This window comes from Acinonyx jubatus, chromosome C2, assembly GCF_027475565.1.
Source record: "Acinonyx jubatus isolate Ajub_Pintada_27869175 chromosome C2, VMU_Ajub_asm_v1.0, whole genome shotgun sequence".
NCBI lineage: Eukaryota > Metazoa > Chordata > Mammalia > Carnivora > Felidae > Acinonyx > Acinonyx jubatus.
In genome coordinates this window covers 5639306-5657869 of record NC_069384.1, presented here as the reverse complement: position 1 = coordinate 5657869, position 18564 = coordinate 5639306, and the positions used below count along the sequence as shown (strand labels likewise).

The window sequence follows — 18564 nt, the reverse complement described above, 5'->3', positions numbered from 1 at the left end:
TCAGCAGAAATGGGCATTGTAACAGTTATAGTTGTGTTACGACCATAGATATTCAAGAATTTAAATAGATTCATGAATGATATAAAAAGACCCAAGTCAAAGCTTGAGATGCAATTACAATATGTGAAATGAAAAATACACTGGATTAGATTAATAGCAGATTAGATCTGCAGAGAGAAAAAAAAAAAGGTCAATGAACATGAAGACATATTAATATATGAAACACAGAGAGAAAACCGAGTACAAATCTTAACAAAGCTTTAGTGGGCTATGGAACAGCATCAAGCAGCCTAACATACATGTAGCTGGAATCACTAAAGGAGGAAAGGGAGGCATGACAGAAAAATGTTCCATGAAATTTTTCCAAATCTGGTGAAAACCATAAACACAGACAGCCAAGAATCTCAATGAACCTCAGCCACAGAAATATGAAGGAAACCACATCAAGGCATATCATAACCAAACTGCTCAAAACCAGTGATTGGAGATCTTAAAAGTAGTCAGAGAAGGGTCACGTTATGTGTGGAGGAACAAAAACAATGATGTCAGAACACTTCTTGTCAAAAATAATCCAAGTGCTTTTGAATGTCTTCCCAAAATTTGTACATTGAAACCTAATCCCCCAAGGTGATGACAGTAGGAGGCGGGGGCCTTTGGGAGGTGATCAGATCATGGGATTAGTGAGTGCCCTTATAAAAGAGACCCCAGAGAGCTCCCTTGCCCTCTTCCACCATGTGGGGACACAATGACAAATATGCAATCCAGTAGAGGTCCCTCACCATAACCCCACCATGATGGCACCATGATCTTAGATATTCAGCCTCCAGAACGGTGAGAAATAAATTTCTGTTATTTATAAGCCACCTGATCTATGGTATTTTTGTTACAGTAGCCTGAGCTGATTAAGACATGAAGTAAGAAGACAGTAGAACAACATTTTTAAAGCACTAAAAGAAAAAAAGTCAACCTAGAACTCTATACTCAAAAAAACACATATTTCAAAACTAAAAAGAAATAAAGACTTTTCAAAATGTAAAAAGCTGAAAGAATTAACCATCGGCAGATCCACACTACAAGAAATGTTAAAGAAAGTCTTTCAGTTGGAAGGAAAATGATACCAGATAGAAATTAAATGTACACAAAGGAATGTAGAGTACCAGAAGCAGTAACTACAAAGGTAAATATATGATTTTTTCTTATTCTTTAAATCTCACTAAAAATAATTGATAATCAAAAGGTGATAATGACACAGTGTGGGGTTTATAACACATGTAAAAGTAAAATGTATGACAACAGTTGCACAAATATTAAGAAGAAAAAGTGGAGGCATAGTATTATAAGGTCCTTGTACTCTATGTGCAGTGTATAACATCAGTTGAAAGTATAAAGTGATAAGTTAAATATATATGCTTTTAATCCTAAAAAAATCACTGAAATTACAAAATAAATAGTAAAATAATGCTAATGAGCCAACCAAATAAATAAAATGAAGTGATAGAAAATACTCAGTTAATTAAAAAAAACCCAAAAAAGCAGAAAAGAAACAAATATGAGAATAAAAAAACCCAAGTAGTAAGATTATAGATTTAAATCTATATCAATAGATCAATAATCTATTAAGTATAAATGATCTAAAATCCTAATTAATGCAGAGATTGTAAGAATGGATATAAAAGCAATACACAACTATATGCTGCCTACAATAAATCTTTTTCAAATATAAAAACACAAGTATGTTAGAAATAAAAGGACAGAAAAACGATACTGTGCTAATACTAATCAAAAGGAAGCTGGAGTGGCTATATTCATATCAGACAAAATAGATTTATGAGTAAAGAATCTTACCAGTGATAAAGAAGGTAATTTCATAATAATAAAGGGATCAATTCATCAAGAGGACATAACAATCCTAAACATTTATGAGCTTAATGACAAAGCTTCAAAATACATGAAGCAAGAACCAGGGAATGTCAAGGAGGCATAGGCTCAGACAGATCACACCTCTTCCTTAAAGAATCCATATAAGACAGGTAGGCTGATATCAGATCCATTTTACAGATGAGGAATGCTGTGGACTGAATGTGTGTGTTCCCTTACAATTCATATGTCGACATCCTAATCCCTAAAATAATGGGATTTAGAAGTGGGGCCTTTGGGGCTAATCAGCTTCAGATTAGGTCATGAGGGTGGGGCTCTCATTATATAATTAATACCCTTTCTTATATAAAAAAGGAAGAGACCCAAGAGCTTTCTCTCTCTACCATGTGAGGACACAGCAAGAAGGTAGCCATCTCGAAACCAGGAAGACAACGGACGCTGTATCTACTGGACCTCGATCTCGGATCTTGGATGTGGAGGCTGGTCTCCAGAACTCTGAGAAATAAGTGTCTGTTGTTTAAACCAGCCAGTGTGGTATTTTGCTCCAGCGGCCCAAGCAGACAAATACAAAAATTAGTACTGAGAGGTAGGGTGTTGCTGTAGCAAGCACAGAAACACATGGACGTGGCTTTGAACTGGGCAGAGGTGGGAAAAGTCTTGAGGATGATGCTAGAAAAAGCTAAGATCCTGTGAAGGGACTGTTAATGATGACACTGGTGAGAGCTCACAAAGAAGGGGAGAACTGGAGAGAGTCTGCCTCTTCTTAGAGAACACATAAATGATGGCACACAGGGTGTGGGTAGAAATGTGGGTGGTAAAAGCCATTTTAGTGAAGCCTCAGATGGAAATTGGGAAAGTGTTATTGGATAATGGGAAAAGATGGTCTGTGCTATACGGTGACAAAAAGTTTGCCTGAATTATGTTCATGTTCTAGTGTTTTTGTGGAAGGTCAAACGTGCAAGCGATGATTTTGGACACTTAGCTGTTGTAAGTGTGGCTCCTCCTGACTGCTTATGGAAAAATGCAAAAAGAGAGAGATATATTGAAGAATTGTTAAGCCAAGAAGAACCAGAACTTAAAGATTTGGGAAATTCTCAGCCTATCCGTATGGCAAAAACAGGAGAAAGTGTGTTTGGATGAGAACAGTAAGGGTGTGGCCTAGCAGCCCTGTGGTGAGGTGTGGGTGAGAACTATGGACTGAAAACAGTCACACCAACAGGAACACTGCCAGTTGAACCTAAGGAGACTGAGATGGGATAGAAGTAAAAAGAGCTGAGTTCTAGATTCTACAGGACAGGATGATAGAGCTACGTGGCCCTCAACTCATGCTGTTCTTCAAGAAGAGGGAAGAATAGCTCTGAAGGATATTCAGAGATCATCAGGGTCATGGCCTTGGTTTCAACAGGCCAGACAGCCTCCACCTGAAGCCATGAGGACTGGACCTCCCAGAGCTGAGTGGGGGAGAGCCTTGCCTGGCAGAGCTTTGCAGAACTGCAACATGGACAGAGCCTCTGTGTAGAGCCACAGCATGGGCAGAACCCTCCTGAGAAGTCGGGGAGAGATTGCAATCCCAGAGGTGTCACTGGTAGAGCATTGAACCAAAGAGGATTATTCTTGTTTCTGAAGATCCAGTGGGATCTGCTAAGTTTTAGACTTACTTGGGAGCCATCAGTCCTTCCTTCTTTCCTATTTCTTTCTTTTGGAACGGGAATGTCTACCCAATGCATGTCCCATTGTATTTTAGAAGCACGTAACTTGCCTGGTCTCACACGTTCATAGCTGGAGTGGATTTTGTCTCCAGATGAATGTACCTGGAGTCTTACCCATACTTGATTCAGCCAGTATGTAGATGAGACTTTGGACTTTAGAGTAGATGTTGCAATGAGTTAAGACTTGCGGAGCTACTGGGATGGAACGAATGTATTTTGCACTTGACATGGACACGGGCTTTTTGGGGCCAGGGGCAGAATTGACTGAATGTTTGTGCCCCCTCCAATGCCTATGTTGAAATCCTAACACCCCAATGTGATATTAGGAGGTGGGGCCATTGGTAGGTAATTAGGTCATGAGAGTGGAACCCTCATGGGCGGGATTTGTGCTCTTATAAGGGGATGAAGACACAAGAGATCTTTCTCTATCTCTCTCTTCCGTGTGTGTGTGTGTGTGTGTGTGTGTGTGTGTGTGTGTGTGTTTGCCATGTGAGAATACAATGAAAACTCAGGAAAAAGTCCTGCACCAGACACTGAATCTGAGGGTGCCTCAATCTTGGGACTTCCCAGCCTCCTGAACTATGAGAAATAAAGATCTCTTATTGAAGCCACCCAGTGTGGTATTTTGATACAAAAGTGAGACCTAGGCAAGGAAACTAAGGTACAGACAAAGTAAGTGCCTCACTAAGGTCAGAGTGGCAGAAACGGTGGGCAGAGGTTCAAGCTCAGTGCCTCTGGCCCAAGTCCAGGACTGCCATTTACAAGCAACCAGACACGGGAAGGGTTTACTTTTATCCCTGTAAGCTGTAGGTCATTAGGCTGTGTGAACTGCAATCCCAGCTCTATAATTAGCCAAGGGGTGCAAATGTTAACTATACCTGTTCATTGTCAGAGATCTCATGCTCACTCAATAAGAAATAAAGTCAGAGAATTTCCCATTGTCCAGTATTTGACTTCTGTATATACACAGTGTCAGATGATTAAAGGGAGACAATAGGGCTCTTGGAGAAGTTCTTCAGGTGTGCCCATAGGTTCATGTGCATGCACTATCGTTACCCTACCTGCCCCCGTTGCCACCCCACCCCTCTCACACACACCAGTCCTGTCTTGTGTTCAGAAGATCACGGGGAAATCAAATCCTTCTAGAATTTCAGGGGGAATTTGGCTTGTTTCCTAGCAATTCGACGAGACAATCCCAAGACTGTGTGTATTTGTATTCTGTAATGTTCCAAGGCTATGTTGTTGCCAAATTAATTTTACAAAGCTTAATGATGTGCAAATTATAACAATTGCTCCTACTGAACATTAAGCATCAACAGAGCATTAAAATATATTTACAAAATAAGGGTTTTCTGTGAAGGGCGCATAGCTTTTAGTTAAAACTCAATAAGCATCCTGTCTAGAAGGTACAATTTGCTCTTGACTACCTCCAAACTAGGCATTTTATTGAATTTTTATCTGCAACACAAGGCATGGATAAAATCAATGATAAAAATACAATTTCTTATGCAATAATATTTGTTTCACTATTTATACGATAGATCATCCAAAGCCAAAGTAAAATGGTTTGTTTATAGAAAATTCTTCCCGCTGGAATGAAATTTCTCTATAGATGAGGGTGAGAAATAAGAGTTGGGCTGTTCAGGGGTTCCTATTGGTTATTCGGGAAATTTAGTTGCACTGGTGTGATCTCCCTCTGATACCAGCCTATTTCCCTATGGCTGCCATAATTAGGCACAATTTTTTTGTCTCTCAAAACAGAAGGTTGCCAAATGAGCAATTTAAACAATAGAAGAGTTGATTTGTTTTCTTCATAATATGTGTAACTGGATATTAAATGCGACTTTTCCTGTTGTCTTAAAGTTTTAGCAATGAGCTTCACAAGTGAGAATCGTCCCAAAGATGCTGGTATCTTCCTTCCTAACAAGAGACGTGAGATCAATCAGGCAGGGCTTTCTGATTCTGATGACCTGTCCATCATCCATCTCTGGGCCCCATGAGAGGCTAAGTCAAGAATAGGATATTCTTTTTGTAATATGAAATTTATTGCCAAATTGGTTTCCATACAACACCCGGTGCTCATCCCAACAGGTGCCCTTCTCATTGACAGAAGTCCGTGTCCATGCCCACCTAGCGGTGCCAGGAGGTTAGGAGCTCCAAGCAAACCACTCAGAGAACTTGGAGTTTGGAAGAACACAGAGATAGGTGAATCACCAATCAGGCCAAAGGCTATGTAGGGTGGCAAAGGCTAGTCCTGCTCCCAGGAGGAGAGCAGGTTCCTGGGGGCTGGCTGTCACTTCCATCATGGTGGGTTAGGGATGCTTCCATGTAGGCCCTGCAAGGAGACAGCAAGACTGGCTGCCTCCAGGAGTGTAAGATGCCTTCTACAGAGGGGTGTACTGCAAATTCCATAATCGTTTATCCGTAGATGGTGCGTAATTCAACCAACGTTAACAAGTCCAAGAGGTGGCAACAGGTAAGAGAAAAAGAGCCAACTGGGAAAAAAGATAATCAGATGTTCACTCAGGGTAGTGAAGCAAATCTGTTTGTTCAAAGCCCTCCCTTTGATGCTCAGTTAAAAATACAGGTTCTGAGAAAGAGGGGGGATGAATATTGCTCCCTTATGAAACATTTTCCTCAATATTCTATATGAGATAAAGTAACTGATTATGTTTACCTTCCATCAACTGTCTTTTTATTGGACACTAGCTTTCTCAACACAACGATCTAACCATGTTTGAGCTGACTTGCTAATTTCCATGTGCATTCCATCATGTGTCACTCCCTCCCACTCTCTGGGAATGGTCAGTGAGAAGGGTTCCATTTTCTTTCCAGATTTCTCCTAACACTCCAGCTGCAATGATGCATCAGAGACTTTGAAGCATTGAGAGTGTGGAGGGAATAGAAAGGTTTCTCTCTGAAGGGCAGCGAGACAGAAAAATTGTAGTCAAGGAAAAGCACCTCCCAAATGTAGGTTCTTAGGATTAATGAATCAAAAGTGGCAGAAGGAGAAACTGGTGGGGAGGAGGAAGAGAGACACTTTTCTCAGTATTTAAATATTTAAATCTCTAAATATTTAATTTCCTGCTGGCAGATCTATAACTCTGTCGTCTCATCTTCAAAGTTAAGACAGAGATATTAGCCACTCTAGAAGATTTGATTATGCCTACGGTGCAAATTAATCTTGAATGGATCACTATAACTGGGCTGATAAGGGATGGCCAGAGGAATAGGACACCTGGGGACAGCCATGTAAACTCACTGGACTACAGATCTCTCCTCTGGGTCTTGCAAAGAAAAGGTACGTAAGAGCTCTTATTCCCATGCCTGTAATGGGGAAACCTCATAAACAGTTGCTGTGCTTAAATTCACAGGCGTTTACTGAGTTCAAGTCCAGTGTGTAGACTGTGAGGTAAGTTCCTGCCCCAAGGGAACAAGAGATGATCATGGCTTGGCAAACGGAGGATTAATTACACGAGGCATAGTAAAATTCTGGTAAGTTCTTGCTAAAATCTAGAAATAAAAATCATTTGAATTCCCTTGCCAAAACTACTCCAGTTGCAGCGGAGGACATGATTCATATTTGCAAAATACCTAGGAAAATAAATAAAAAACTGCATGTGTTTGATTTAAAAAAAATATTCATGGCAAAGTTTTTTTTTGTTTCTTTGTTTGTTTTTATAAAGCCTCAGACATGCTGGCTTCCCTAAAATTGTACCAAGAGTGGAAAACATAGCTCGTGATATAAACGTCGCAATCCTCGAGCCAGGCAGCTCACGTTCATGTGTTATTCCTTTCTTATTATTGCTTCGGGTCTGGTGGATGGAGTCGTAGATTTCTGAGGGACCCAACAGTATACTCCTCCAAAGAATGTAGAGGTTGCTGGAAGCTCGGTTTTCTCCCCGTGCTCCAGTGTCACCGGTGAAGAGCCTGCTGCTTTCACTACAGAATTCTTTTTGCCTTGTGGTTTTGGTGCAATAATTTCCCTCATATTTAAGACACTTTTTAACCAGTAAATAAGATAAAATTAGCCACAATGAATTACTTCAAACGCTCTTTAGCAAATTCTATCAAACTGGATGCTTAACCAATAATTGCTGGATTCATTTCCAAATCCCTCACACTATTTAGCTCGATGGGTGGCTTGCAAAGTCTTGTGAGCCTTCTCACATCCCCTCAACAAGGCACATCTGCCCTTTGTTTATAGGTCATGCATGGTCCTTATCTTTATCCCACTTTGGATTGTGGTCTTGCACAGTCTGGGTGCAACCTTGTGGTCTTGGATGGAGTTCAGGTTCTTTGAGGGTGGCCTTGCAGTGGCCCTCCCTTTATGGATGCCCCGGACCCTAGATCCCAGTGTTGCAAAATCAGGGCTCACAGAACACAAAGTGGAATGGGCTGAGGAAATGCCTGTTGCATTAAGTTGACTAATGACCTAGAAATGATTTGAATGCAATCAAGAAAAACTGTGTAGAGAATGACTATGGATTCACAGGCCGCTCAGATCAAATTATTCAGCGTATCTCACGGATATAAAAAGAATTCCACTTAAAAAATTTCAATTAACTTTTTAATGAAAAACTAATTCTATCAAAGAAGTATGGTGCTTTAAAAAGCCCTAATATCTAACTATTAAAAAAAAAAAGACTCGAATGTTCTGATTTTATAGATAGTATGTTCACAGCAGTGATTTAAAGAAACCTCTCCCAAAGCAAGATAAACAAAATAGGCAGCTCTTTGCATTATTGGACACTCCGAGGCCACATCAAATCTTTCTGTTCAGGGGCAGAGAAAATGATCTGGATTACGTTCAGAATCAGTAGTTGGCTGGATCGACTTCAGGTTTGTCTTTGTTCTTACGTATAAGACATTTTGCCCTGATTTTCATTTTATTTCAGTATTTTCACCTCTAACAGAAGATAATGGATCAATGAAGACCATCCTAAAGGGACAGACCGGGGTGGGGAGCCTGCATGGTGGGAACAACATATTAATGCTACTTGCTTTATGCAAGTCAGTTCTGGTGGTTTCTTCTGCACTTGACTGAGATGCCTGTAACCGCCATTATATCTTCCACTGTTGGCTACTTTTTTAAAAAGTCTTCCAAACAGAAGATATTTTACTTTTGGGCCTTTCAAATATAAAAATCATTATTTTGCCAGTGCATTAAAGTTGACACCCAGAAAATGCTTATAAGGAGCTGGTGTCTCCATGTTCCTATGTAGAATCGGGGCTTCGTCCGGTTAGCCAAACTGGCATTACAGGGTCCTTATAGTTCCCAGGCTCTTTTGAACAAAGTCACCTCCACTCACTACAATTTTGCCTCGTCTCTCCTCTGCTGTCACCCCATCTGCTGTACCAATGATCTATCTGCAAAAGTGCTTTCTTAAGCTGACTTGATCACTATCACTTATTCAGTAATGAACAAGTAATTCATCGCACATGTGTAAATGGAAGAAACCCATGCACTCTTAGTCAACTTTTGGCTGCTCCACAATTTCTGGCTTTGCCATCACAGAAAAGAGATCCACAGAAAAGAGATCTGTCTAAAAGAGGCCTTTTAGACAGAACTATGGAAGGATGATCTCCATGTCAGTGATTTAAAAGCATGGGCACTGTATATAACTCCTGCTGAGACTGAAAAGCCTCCCCAAGCAGAGGATATGCTTTCCTGCGTTATGAACCAGAAACTTCATTATACAGTTCTATAAATAAACTTCTATTGCATGACTTACTGCCGTAATCCATACAATTTAATTCAACACAACATTTTATGAACATCCGCTATTTCAGCATAATACCAGGCTTTCTAAAGGAATAAGGGTGACTAATGGTGGGGTGTGCGCTTGAACTGGGGCCCAACAATGTCCCCACCTAACGATAACACAAGGGATTGTGGTGGTTACACCAAAGTGAGGTTGGAAATCAATGCTGGGGACCTCCGAGGCGAGACGGAGCCCGCTTCCCAGGGAAGGCCGTAGGCTGTCACCGTGAAGGGCCTGGACTCTGAGCTCAGACACGTGTGGGTTGCAGACCCTGTCTTTACCTTGCTAACCGCATGGTCCTGGCAGACAGTACATTCTCCGTTTCAGTACCATTACAACGAGGTAATCATAACCCCACCTGCATATGATAACCATTGGAATTAACTGATGAAAACCAGGATTTTTTAAGATGTGAGTCATAGAAGCAATTTTGTGAGTTATGACAATCATTTACAGAGCAAAACAGAAGAGAAAAAAAATCCAACGGTTTGGAAAATATCATAGCGCATCCTGTGTGGCAAGTGTAAGTTTTGTTTGTGAAGCTTTTGTTGTGTGTGTACTGGGTTGTGATTATAAGATGCATTTCCTATTGTGAGTCATGAAAGAACGAGCTTGGAAACCATAGGCATAACGTGTTTAGCAGACAGTGGCTAGAATATAGAAAATGCTCAAAAATGGTGGAATAAATAATAAAGCATTTAGGTTGAGTCTTAAGAATAAAGACTTTAAATGGGAGGAGGACACACACACACACACACACACACACACACACACGATGGAACGGCTTAGGAATAGATGGATAGGTTAACGGAATAGGAGATAGGACACTGGACAGGAGTTAGAGCTGGATTATGGAAATCTGTTCAGGTCATCTTGAGGATTTTGAGTTTTGTTTTAGGTAAAAAGGGAGAAGTCATCCAAGAATTTGCCCAAGGGAGTGACACGGTCAGATACAGAATGGGAAAGAATGATTATGGCAGCAATGTGGACAATGGATAGGCCCTTGAGTCTGGCAGTGGAAGGACTTCTGACTGGTTTGGTTCCCCAAGTGGGCATGAAAAGAAGGGAGAAGATTAAAAGATACTGCAGGGAAAGACTTCTCATGACACAATGTCACCTCGGAGATGCTATTTCCTCTGGTCATAATACCTTTTCATAAGGTAGAGCTCTTCCCTGCCTACAAGCCAGGGCTACAGGTGCATCCCAAGAAGCTGTCTCTGACCCCACTGTTTGAGAAACACCCCCTTGCCTATGGCTTCTGCCACAGTGTCCTGTGCTCTGCAGGTCACAGTCGTGTCCTTTGCCACGTCACAAGGACAGTGACAATCCCTGGCATTTTCTGACTTCCCTAGAACCAGGAACTCCTCAAAGAAAGGCAGACACTATCCTTTATCACCGCGGTCCCACGGTCGCCATTGGAGCTGTTCTCCCAGCTGCCCTGGTTTTCCTGTCTTCTGGGTACTTGTTAGGATTGTGCTTCCTGGCCCCCTTGTGGTTGGGGGAGGCCACGTTATGCCTATGTCAGACCTGCCAGAGATGTATTCCCTCTGCCATAAAACCTGCATGGGTGCTCCCCAGAGTACGGATAATATGGACCAGAGCTACTACAACTCACAACAGACGTGAATGTGGAAGAAAGATAAAACTGTTGGTGTAAATCCCTGAGGTTTTAGGCCTCTGGTCAGAGGACAAAGGGTACTGTTAGATCAGTGGCTTAGCTGGGAAACAGGAAGAGAAGGGGGACAAGAATGAATTTGATTCAGAACACGTTGGATGCGGTGGGGTCTCCGTGAAGACACGGATGGAAGGAATTTGGAAATATGAGGTTGCCTGGTCCTCTAAGATGGCCAGTCGGGGTTGAAGAGAAACATTTTTGATCTCTGTAACTTCAGATGATAGTTAAATTATAAAAACAGATTCAAAGGCACCTGGGTGGATCAGTCGGTTAAGCATCCAACTCTTGATTTTGGCTCAGGTCATGATCTCACGGTTCATAGGTTTGAGCCCCACATTGTGCTCTGCACTGACAACCCAGAGCCTGCTTGGGATTCTCTCTCTCCCTCTCTCTCTGCCCCTTCCCTGTGCTCTCTCTCTTTCTCAAAATAAATAAATGTACTTTAAAAAGTATATAAGATTCAGTGATTCATGGGGACAATAAAGAATAGGAAAAGAGGATAAAGGAAGAGTATTGAGAAATGCCTACATTGAAGGGTGGCTGTCAAGGGAGAGGGAGCCTAAGAGAAGAGAAAGTCTAAAAATAGAAGGGAAGTTAAGTCAGAATTTAAACACAGATAGCTGTGTAATAATGGCATGCTACGTGGCAGCCTGAAATGGGAAGAGTGCCACCTCCCCAAAAGGGAATAGCCTTGTACACCCAGAGGGTGCATGGTGACTTCTGAGACAGGAGCAGTGGCCAGTGAGATGGACAGCATTATAATACAGATGGTCAAGTTGACCCCGCTTGACAATTCCATCACGGCACCGTGGTTTGACCTGAGATTCCTCAACAATTCTGGCTTCCTAAAGCCACTCTCTCTTGTCCTCAGCCCCATGATTTATTAAATGCAGTCCTGGGGGGCGGGTCCAAGGAAAACCCACACCTGCTGTTTTGGTTTGGAAGCTGCCCAGACCTGGCGAAGGTTACTTCCCTGGTGTCTCTGAAGACTTGCTTACTTCTAAGTCGTGGGCTACACTGTGGGGAGTTTTGTTGCTGAAAGCTGTCTTCTGGAGAAGAAGGGTACTGGAACATTCTCAGTTGCTCATTCGGCAATGTCGACGGAACACCTATCCTGTGCAGGGGCTGGATCACCTTATCATTTGAAACTGGAATAATTGAGGTGAGTCACAGCTCACTGATATGATCGTTTCAAGCCTTCTGATTTTGTTCTTCATTGCTGAGAAGTTCATGCTGTCTGATTTCACGTTTCTAAGTCCCATCTCAATCGGCTTAGCGCTGTAGAAGAGACACTTTCTCTATCCTTGTCCTTGGTTAATCTAGGGCACTCCCCACAGGCTGCTTTCATGAGGGGAGGAGGGCCAGAGGGGAGGGAGATCCAGCCTCGCGACTCTCTCCCTGGGACCTTACAAGGTAGTGTGTGAATTGATCCTTCAAACTGTCATCTATGAAAATTCAGAGTCACGCCCCCCAAATTATATGCCTGAGTTCCTTGAAGCAAATGAACTTTGAGATTTTGCTGCTCGAATCTCTGCCTGGGGCGGTTAATGTCTCCGTGCATCTGTTGGTCCGGCACGGGGAGACTCTGCGTTTACCTAGCGCCACCAGACTTTAGATGCATTTACACTTTCTTATCTGGCCACACAAAGTTTTAAATCCCAACACCTTTTACTAGGCTAACCCAAGAGAACGCAGTGAAACCAGCGTCTATTCTTAGACAATGGGCTTTACCCATTAGAGAGAAGAGCGTGGGTCTTATAACAAGGTCCATTCACTGGGGGGTCTTAAGAGGAAATTTACATCAGCGAGCAAGTCAGCCGAGGGACTCCTCTAAAGAAGATTAAATTACAGGCTGTGCTGTGTCCTCATTTATCCTGCCATGTTCTACATTCCACTGTGAAATCATTTCAAAGAAAAGAAATACTCAGCCGAGCAAGAATATCATACGCAGCTAGCACTGCCCTCTGGTGTTCATTCTGACACATGGGCGGAAATGTGAAAGCCTCACAAAAGGTCATCCCATCCCTTCTTCTAACTTAGAGTCAAATTCCAGAAACCCAAGATGGAACAAATACCCTTCTTTCCAGCAATTTGTCCTCTCTTACTAATTCCATGTGAAAGAAAGCCCCACAAAGCAATGGGTGAGATTTTCCAATGTTTCCTTCCTAAGAGAAATGTATTAGTTCTCTCTGGTCTTCACTTATAATGGTATTATTTTATTTTAAAAATAGGTCTCCTAGGGGAAAATGTCTGTACCTCCCACTTGGTTTTTCTGTCACCCTAAAAGTGCTTTAAAAATAAAGTCTATTAAAGAAAAAACTAGGCCCTGGGGTCTTAAATGATGTTTGACGTGGATAAGCAGCCATTTGTCTCTAGAGATGGACTCAGCCTGATTCTGTTCCCTCCACTTTACTGCACACAGCTTGGGATTCTGGACCCTCTTTGCAAAACTTACATGACGCTACCCAGAAGACCACAGTGCTCTGTAACGATCATATTTCTAGATCTACGGTGTTTTATAATAGAGCCAAAGGCAGCACAGAGACACCCAGTGAGTGGCAGTCAAACATGAACGAGGTGAGAAATTTGGCTGTTAATTCCCATCTTTTCTGGTTAGTTCGATCTTACGATTGTTGTTTTCGGAAGGGTCTTGTTGGGAAGGTACTGGGTGGTTGAATCCTATTGTGGCGTGCAATGAGAGATGGTGGGAATCCTTGGGCAAATCTTTTCTACTCTTTCTTATAGACAGTTGGCTCATGTTTTTAGGATTTGTAACTCTTCCTATTTTATTGTGTGAAATCCACAGGCTGGGGGGACAAAGACTAACATGGCCCAAAGCGGCCACCTGTGGGGCTATCTCATCCAAGCATCGGTCCATCAGGACTAATGTCAAGTAAGCCAGGCTGGGGTTTTAGTTTAGAGATAAAGAGCAGATTGAGGGTGTTCTGGGTACCCTGAACTCTTTTCCTAGCTTGGTGGAATCAGAACAGCAAATGTGAGTCCTACAGCAAACAGATGAAGGAATGAGTGAACAAAAATAAAGAAGCATTTCAAATTCCAGTGGAACATAGGTATTCGTTATTTTCGCAAGATTTTGTCTCTCTTTGGCGCATGGTTATATGTTGGGGCTGAAGACAGAATCAGGGCCTGCCCAGGGGTCCTCCGTGAGCCCTGAGTTCAGGAGTCCCAGAACATGATTTCCTGGCGTTTCGCCTCAGCACCACACCGCTCTGCGCCTCTGCACTTTGACTGACAGAATTCAGCAGGGGAGAATTAACAGCATATTTGAAACCAAAGAAGGATCCCACAAGAACGTTCTGGAGCGCAACTCTGACCATTTACATTTAAATCTTTACTCCAGCTCTGGAGGTGCTGCTGTTGACGTGAGCTGAACACACGCTCTCCCCGTCTCTCTGCTGTCAACCATGCTCACCGTCTGGGGCGTGTGGGGTCCCCTGCAGATGCTAGACTTAGGAAAATGCAGCACGTGAATTACAGAATTAATGAATAAATCAGCTCGAGAATATTATTCAGCCTTAAAAAAGGACATTCTGGGGCGCCTGGGTGGCTCAGTCAGTTAAGTGTCCGATTTCAGCTCAGGTCATGAGTTCACGGTTCGTGAGTTCGAGCCCCACCTCGGGCTCTGTGCGGCCAGCTCAGAGCCCGGAGCCTGCTTCAGATTTTGTCTCTGTCTCTCTCTGCCCCTTCCCCACTAGCGCTCTGTCTCTCTCTCAAATATAAATAAAACATTAAATAAAAAGAAGGTCATTCTGATAGCTGCTACAAGATGACCGTTGAGCACATCATACAGGTGCAACACGCGAGTCACAAAAAGACAAATACTGTACGATTCCACTTACATGGGGTCCCTAGAGTAGCCAAAGTCACAGAGGCAGAAAGCGGAATGACAGGTGACAGGGCCGGAAGGAGTTGGGAACGGGGAGTCAGTGTTTCAAGGGGACAGAGCTTCAGTTTGGGGAGACGGAGACATTCTAGAGGCGTATCATGGAGATGCTTCACAACCATGTGAATATACCTAATGCCACTGACCTGGACACTTAGAAGTGATTCGGATGGCAAATTCTGCGTTACGGTATTTTATCACAATAAAAACCAAAATCAATCTGTGTATTCACTCCACAAACACTGACTGACGATACAGGTCTCCTTCTATACCCCAGCAGGAGGACAGAAAGACAGGTCACGTGGTGCCAACCCCAGAAAATGCCGTAAATATTCCTGTGAAGATAGCATGAATTTTGTGGTCCTACTCTGGCTTTCTTTCCTCTAAAATTTCCCTTTTCGACATGCTTTTGTAGCTGGTCTAAGAAACAGTTTAGCTCTATAATTATGACCCGGTAGTAATAATATTAATGATAATAAATATAGCACGTTGAAGTATTAATTACACTAACTCTTTTAACTCTGTCTCAGTGAATGAGGTGGGCCATGCGATCGTCGGGGTCACAGATCCTCAGCACAGGCCCTCGTTTCTGGCCTGACAGTGGCTTGCCTGCTTCTCTTAGTGGGGGATGGGACCTGGCAGGAAGATGGGGTGGGAGTTGGGGGCACAGGAGGGCGGTCAGAGGGAAGGGGGGGAGGCAGGGAGGGCCTGGCAGGCACAGAATGATGCGTCCAAGAGCAAAATCAATAAGCGTTGTCCACTGACTACCAATTAAGGCACAATTCAGACCTCTGGGTTTTGATTTTGAGAAGCCGGCTGGCGGTGTTGTGGGAAGTCACCAACTAAACAACACTTCTAGATGACTGTGTCCCTTCTAATGATTCAGATGTGTATTTTCAAATGAGGTGTAAATGAGGATGTTGCTTTGTGGTAGAGACAACAGCGGGGAATAAAACCACTGGAAAGACCCAAGTAGGTGGGAAACAAAGGAATGAACGTGTCCCAAAGGAGCACTCGCAGCTCGTTTTCTGGAAGGTGCTTGAAAGGCACTTGGTTATTTACCAACTTACTGTGGGATAGGGGTGGGAGCAGAATACAGTGTACTTTCGGATGATGCCGTTCAGCTTGAGAGGGGGAAGCCAGGACACAAAGACCATGGAGGCTGAGGCCGCCGCTGCCTTCACTCCCGCAGGAGGACCTGGAACTGGAAGAGCCGGGCATTTAGTCACAGCGATGGGGCTTCCGACCAGGCGCTCTGGCCCACGCTGCCCAACACAACCCCCGCTCCGGCTAGGCCTGGCCCCTCTCTCTGGCCAGCTCCTCAGGGGTCAGCGCTGTGGGCTCAACCGCGTCCCCTCAGAATCCACGTGGTGAAGCCCCAGCCCCCAGAAGCTCAGAATGTGACCTGACTTGGAGAAGGGGTCTCCACAGAGATGACCAAGTGAAACGGTGGTCACTAGGGTGGCGCTAATCTCATGTGACTGGTGTCCTTATGAAAAAAGGGAAATGTGGGCACAAAGACATATACAGAGAGAAGACCATGTGAGGACACAAGGGGCGAATGGCCCCCTAAAAGCCAAGGGCAGAAGCCTGGAACAGACTCTCCCTCATAGCCCTCAGAGGGAGCCCACCTGTCCCACACCTTGATTTTGGATTTCTTGGCCTCCAAAAACATGGGACAACCCATTTCTGGTGTTGAAGGCCTCCCTCTGCGGGGCCCTACGCCAGCAGCCCTAGGAGCTGACAGAGCCTCTCTTTGATGAGTGACCCGTGCTCCACACGAACCCTGTCTAAGGGCATGTCCTCTAACGGCCTAATTTTAGCAAGAACGCTGCTCGGTCAGTTCAGCCAGAATCCCCTCAATATCGGATCACTTGATACATGATCAAAGACTTCATTCTCTTTCACACCCAGGTACTATCCGATCATCCTTGCGTGCCTTCAACCAGAGTCCTGTTTGATCACTCTAGTCAGAATACCCTTACCCCCAAGGTCTCCTATCAGTAATTCTCCACCCACAGCCCCATCCTTCCCCTCCACTCCTTGGCTGTAAATTCCCACTTGTACGTGAAGTCGAGCCCGGCCTCTCTCCCCTGCCACAAACTCCCACTGAGGTCGACCCCACATATTCACGTCACAGCAGTCCCCCTGAGAAGTGTGCCTGCTGCTGCTCTTTAACAAGTGCCATGAATAACTGTTGCTTCAACAGAACTAATACATTCAGTTCAAGTCCCTGACTTCCTGGGAGCCTTCTTTACCCATTTCAGTCCCTTGTGAGTTCCTGCCTCTGAACAGCTGGAGAATTTAGTTTCTTGTGCTGCTATAGTGTTTGGCTTTGAACAGGCTGGGGACGTACATCTTGCCTCCTGAGTTAGAGACGAATGAGGGCAAAGTATCTTGGTCTTTAGGGACCACTCTTCCTTGCCCAAAACACTTTGTAATGACATCTCTTTTGGCTCAGGGGAGGTACAGAAATACTTTTGTACGAGGATGGATTTTTGTGTCAAAGATTCACATTTTATATATATAGACAAGAAATACCCCTCTGTAAGCCATCTAAGAAAGAAGGAAATGGTGCTAACAATATTAAGCATAATTTGTCAATGAGATCAAATGCACGTATTCCTTCCCCCCATCTTTCTGTTTTCCAGGTAGAAGAGGGAGGATGGAGTGAGGTGGACAAGACATGGGGAGAAGAGAAAAGAGCATTAAAATTGCTATGGGATAAGCCTTAAGGATCTTGCTTTGTTCCTCGTTGGTCTAACTGTCCACCTGGAGGGTGGTTCCCACCTTGATGGAGGTCTTGAAATTCCAACCGATATACATCCCTTGTGAGCCCCTGGAGGAATCTTTGAGTCTCTTCCTGCTCCAGTAACAACATAACTGCTCACTAAATATTTGTGGAGTTGACTATGTGTCTCATGATTGTCATCTTGACTCTTCAAGGTCAAAAGAACAAAACCAGCAATCACCATGAGAGCTAATGTGGGTGTGACATCACCACCACTTGAAAATATAAAATCTTGGGATCAGGTTTTGACACATCCTGTTGGTGGCAGAGGGTCTAGAAAAGAGGACACAAGTAAGTGATGACACCAGGATTACTAAGTCTTTGGGAACAAGGCACTGTTGTGCTGAGTATGGAGGGCACTTGTGCTTAGGTTTCCTATTAGTGAGGGGAACAGCCAAGACACCCCCAAATCCACAACCTGGTTGAGACCCACAAGGGCTCCTCCTGAACACCAAGTGTAGAATGGATATTTGTTTGACATTTTCATCCTAACGGATGCCCCAGATTCTCCAACACACTCCATTCCTTCTCTAAAGCAACCACCTGGCTGGCATTCACCATACCCAACATTCCCTCTGGCCAGCTTCTTTCTAGAAGCCCAAGGGCTTGGGCAACAACCACTTGAGTGGCTGCTCGACAGAAGTCAGTCATATTTGTTTCTACCTTGTTTGTGACAATTACACCTGTCGTGGTAATGTAATTTAATTCATTATCCAAACCAATGAAATAGGAGTGCCAAATAAAGCTGTTTCCATGACAATTAATGGGACTTCTTTGGAAAAGCTTTCTTAAAGGTAAGTTAAAAAACGAAGGTTCGGCTAGGTTTGGGCCAAGACCCTTGA

At 43.6% G+C, this 18564-nt stretch overlaps 1 protein-coding gene across 1 annotated transcript in view; it reads right to left on the bottom strand.

Moving 5' to 3' along the window:
- The window catches only part of DSCAM (DS cell adhesion molecule), a 693896-nt gene that overhangs the window by 7817 nt on the left and 667515 nt on the right, over positions 1–18564 (bottom strand). Inside the window, exon 20 of the mRNA XM_053220540.1 lies at positions 16002–16135. Within this exon, the coding sequence (XP_053076515.1) occupies positions 16002–16135 (134 nt within the window). The remainder of the gene's footprint in view (positions 1–16001; positions 16136–18564) is intronic.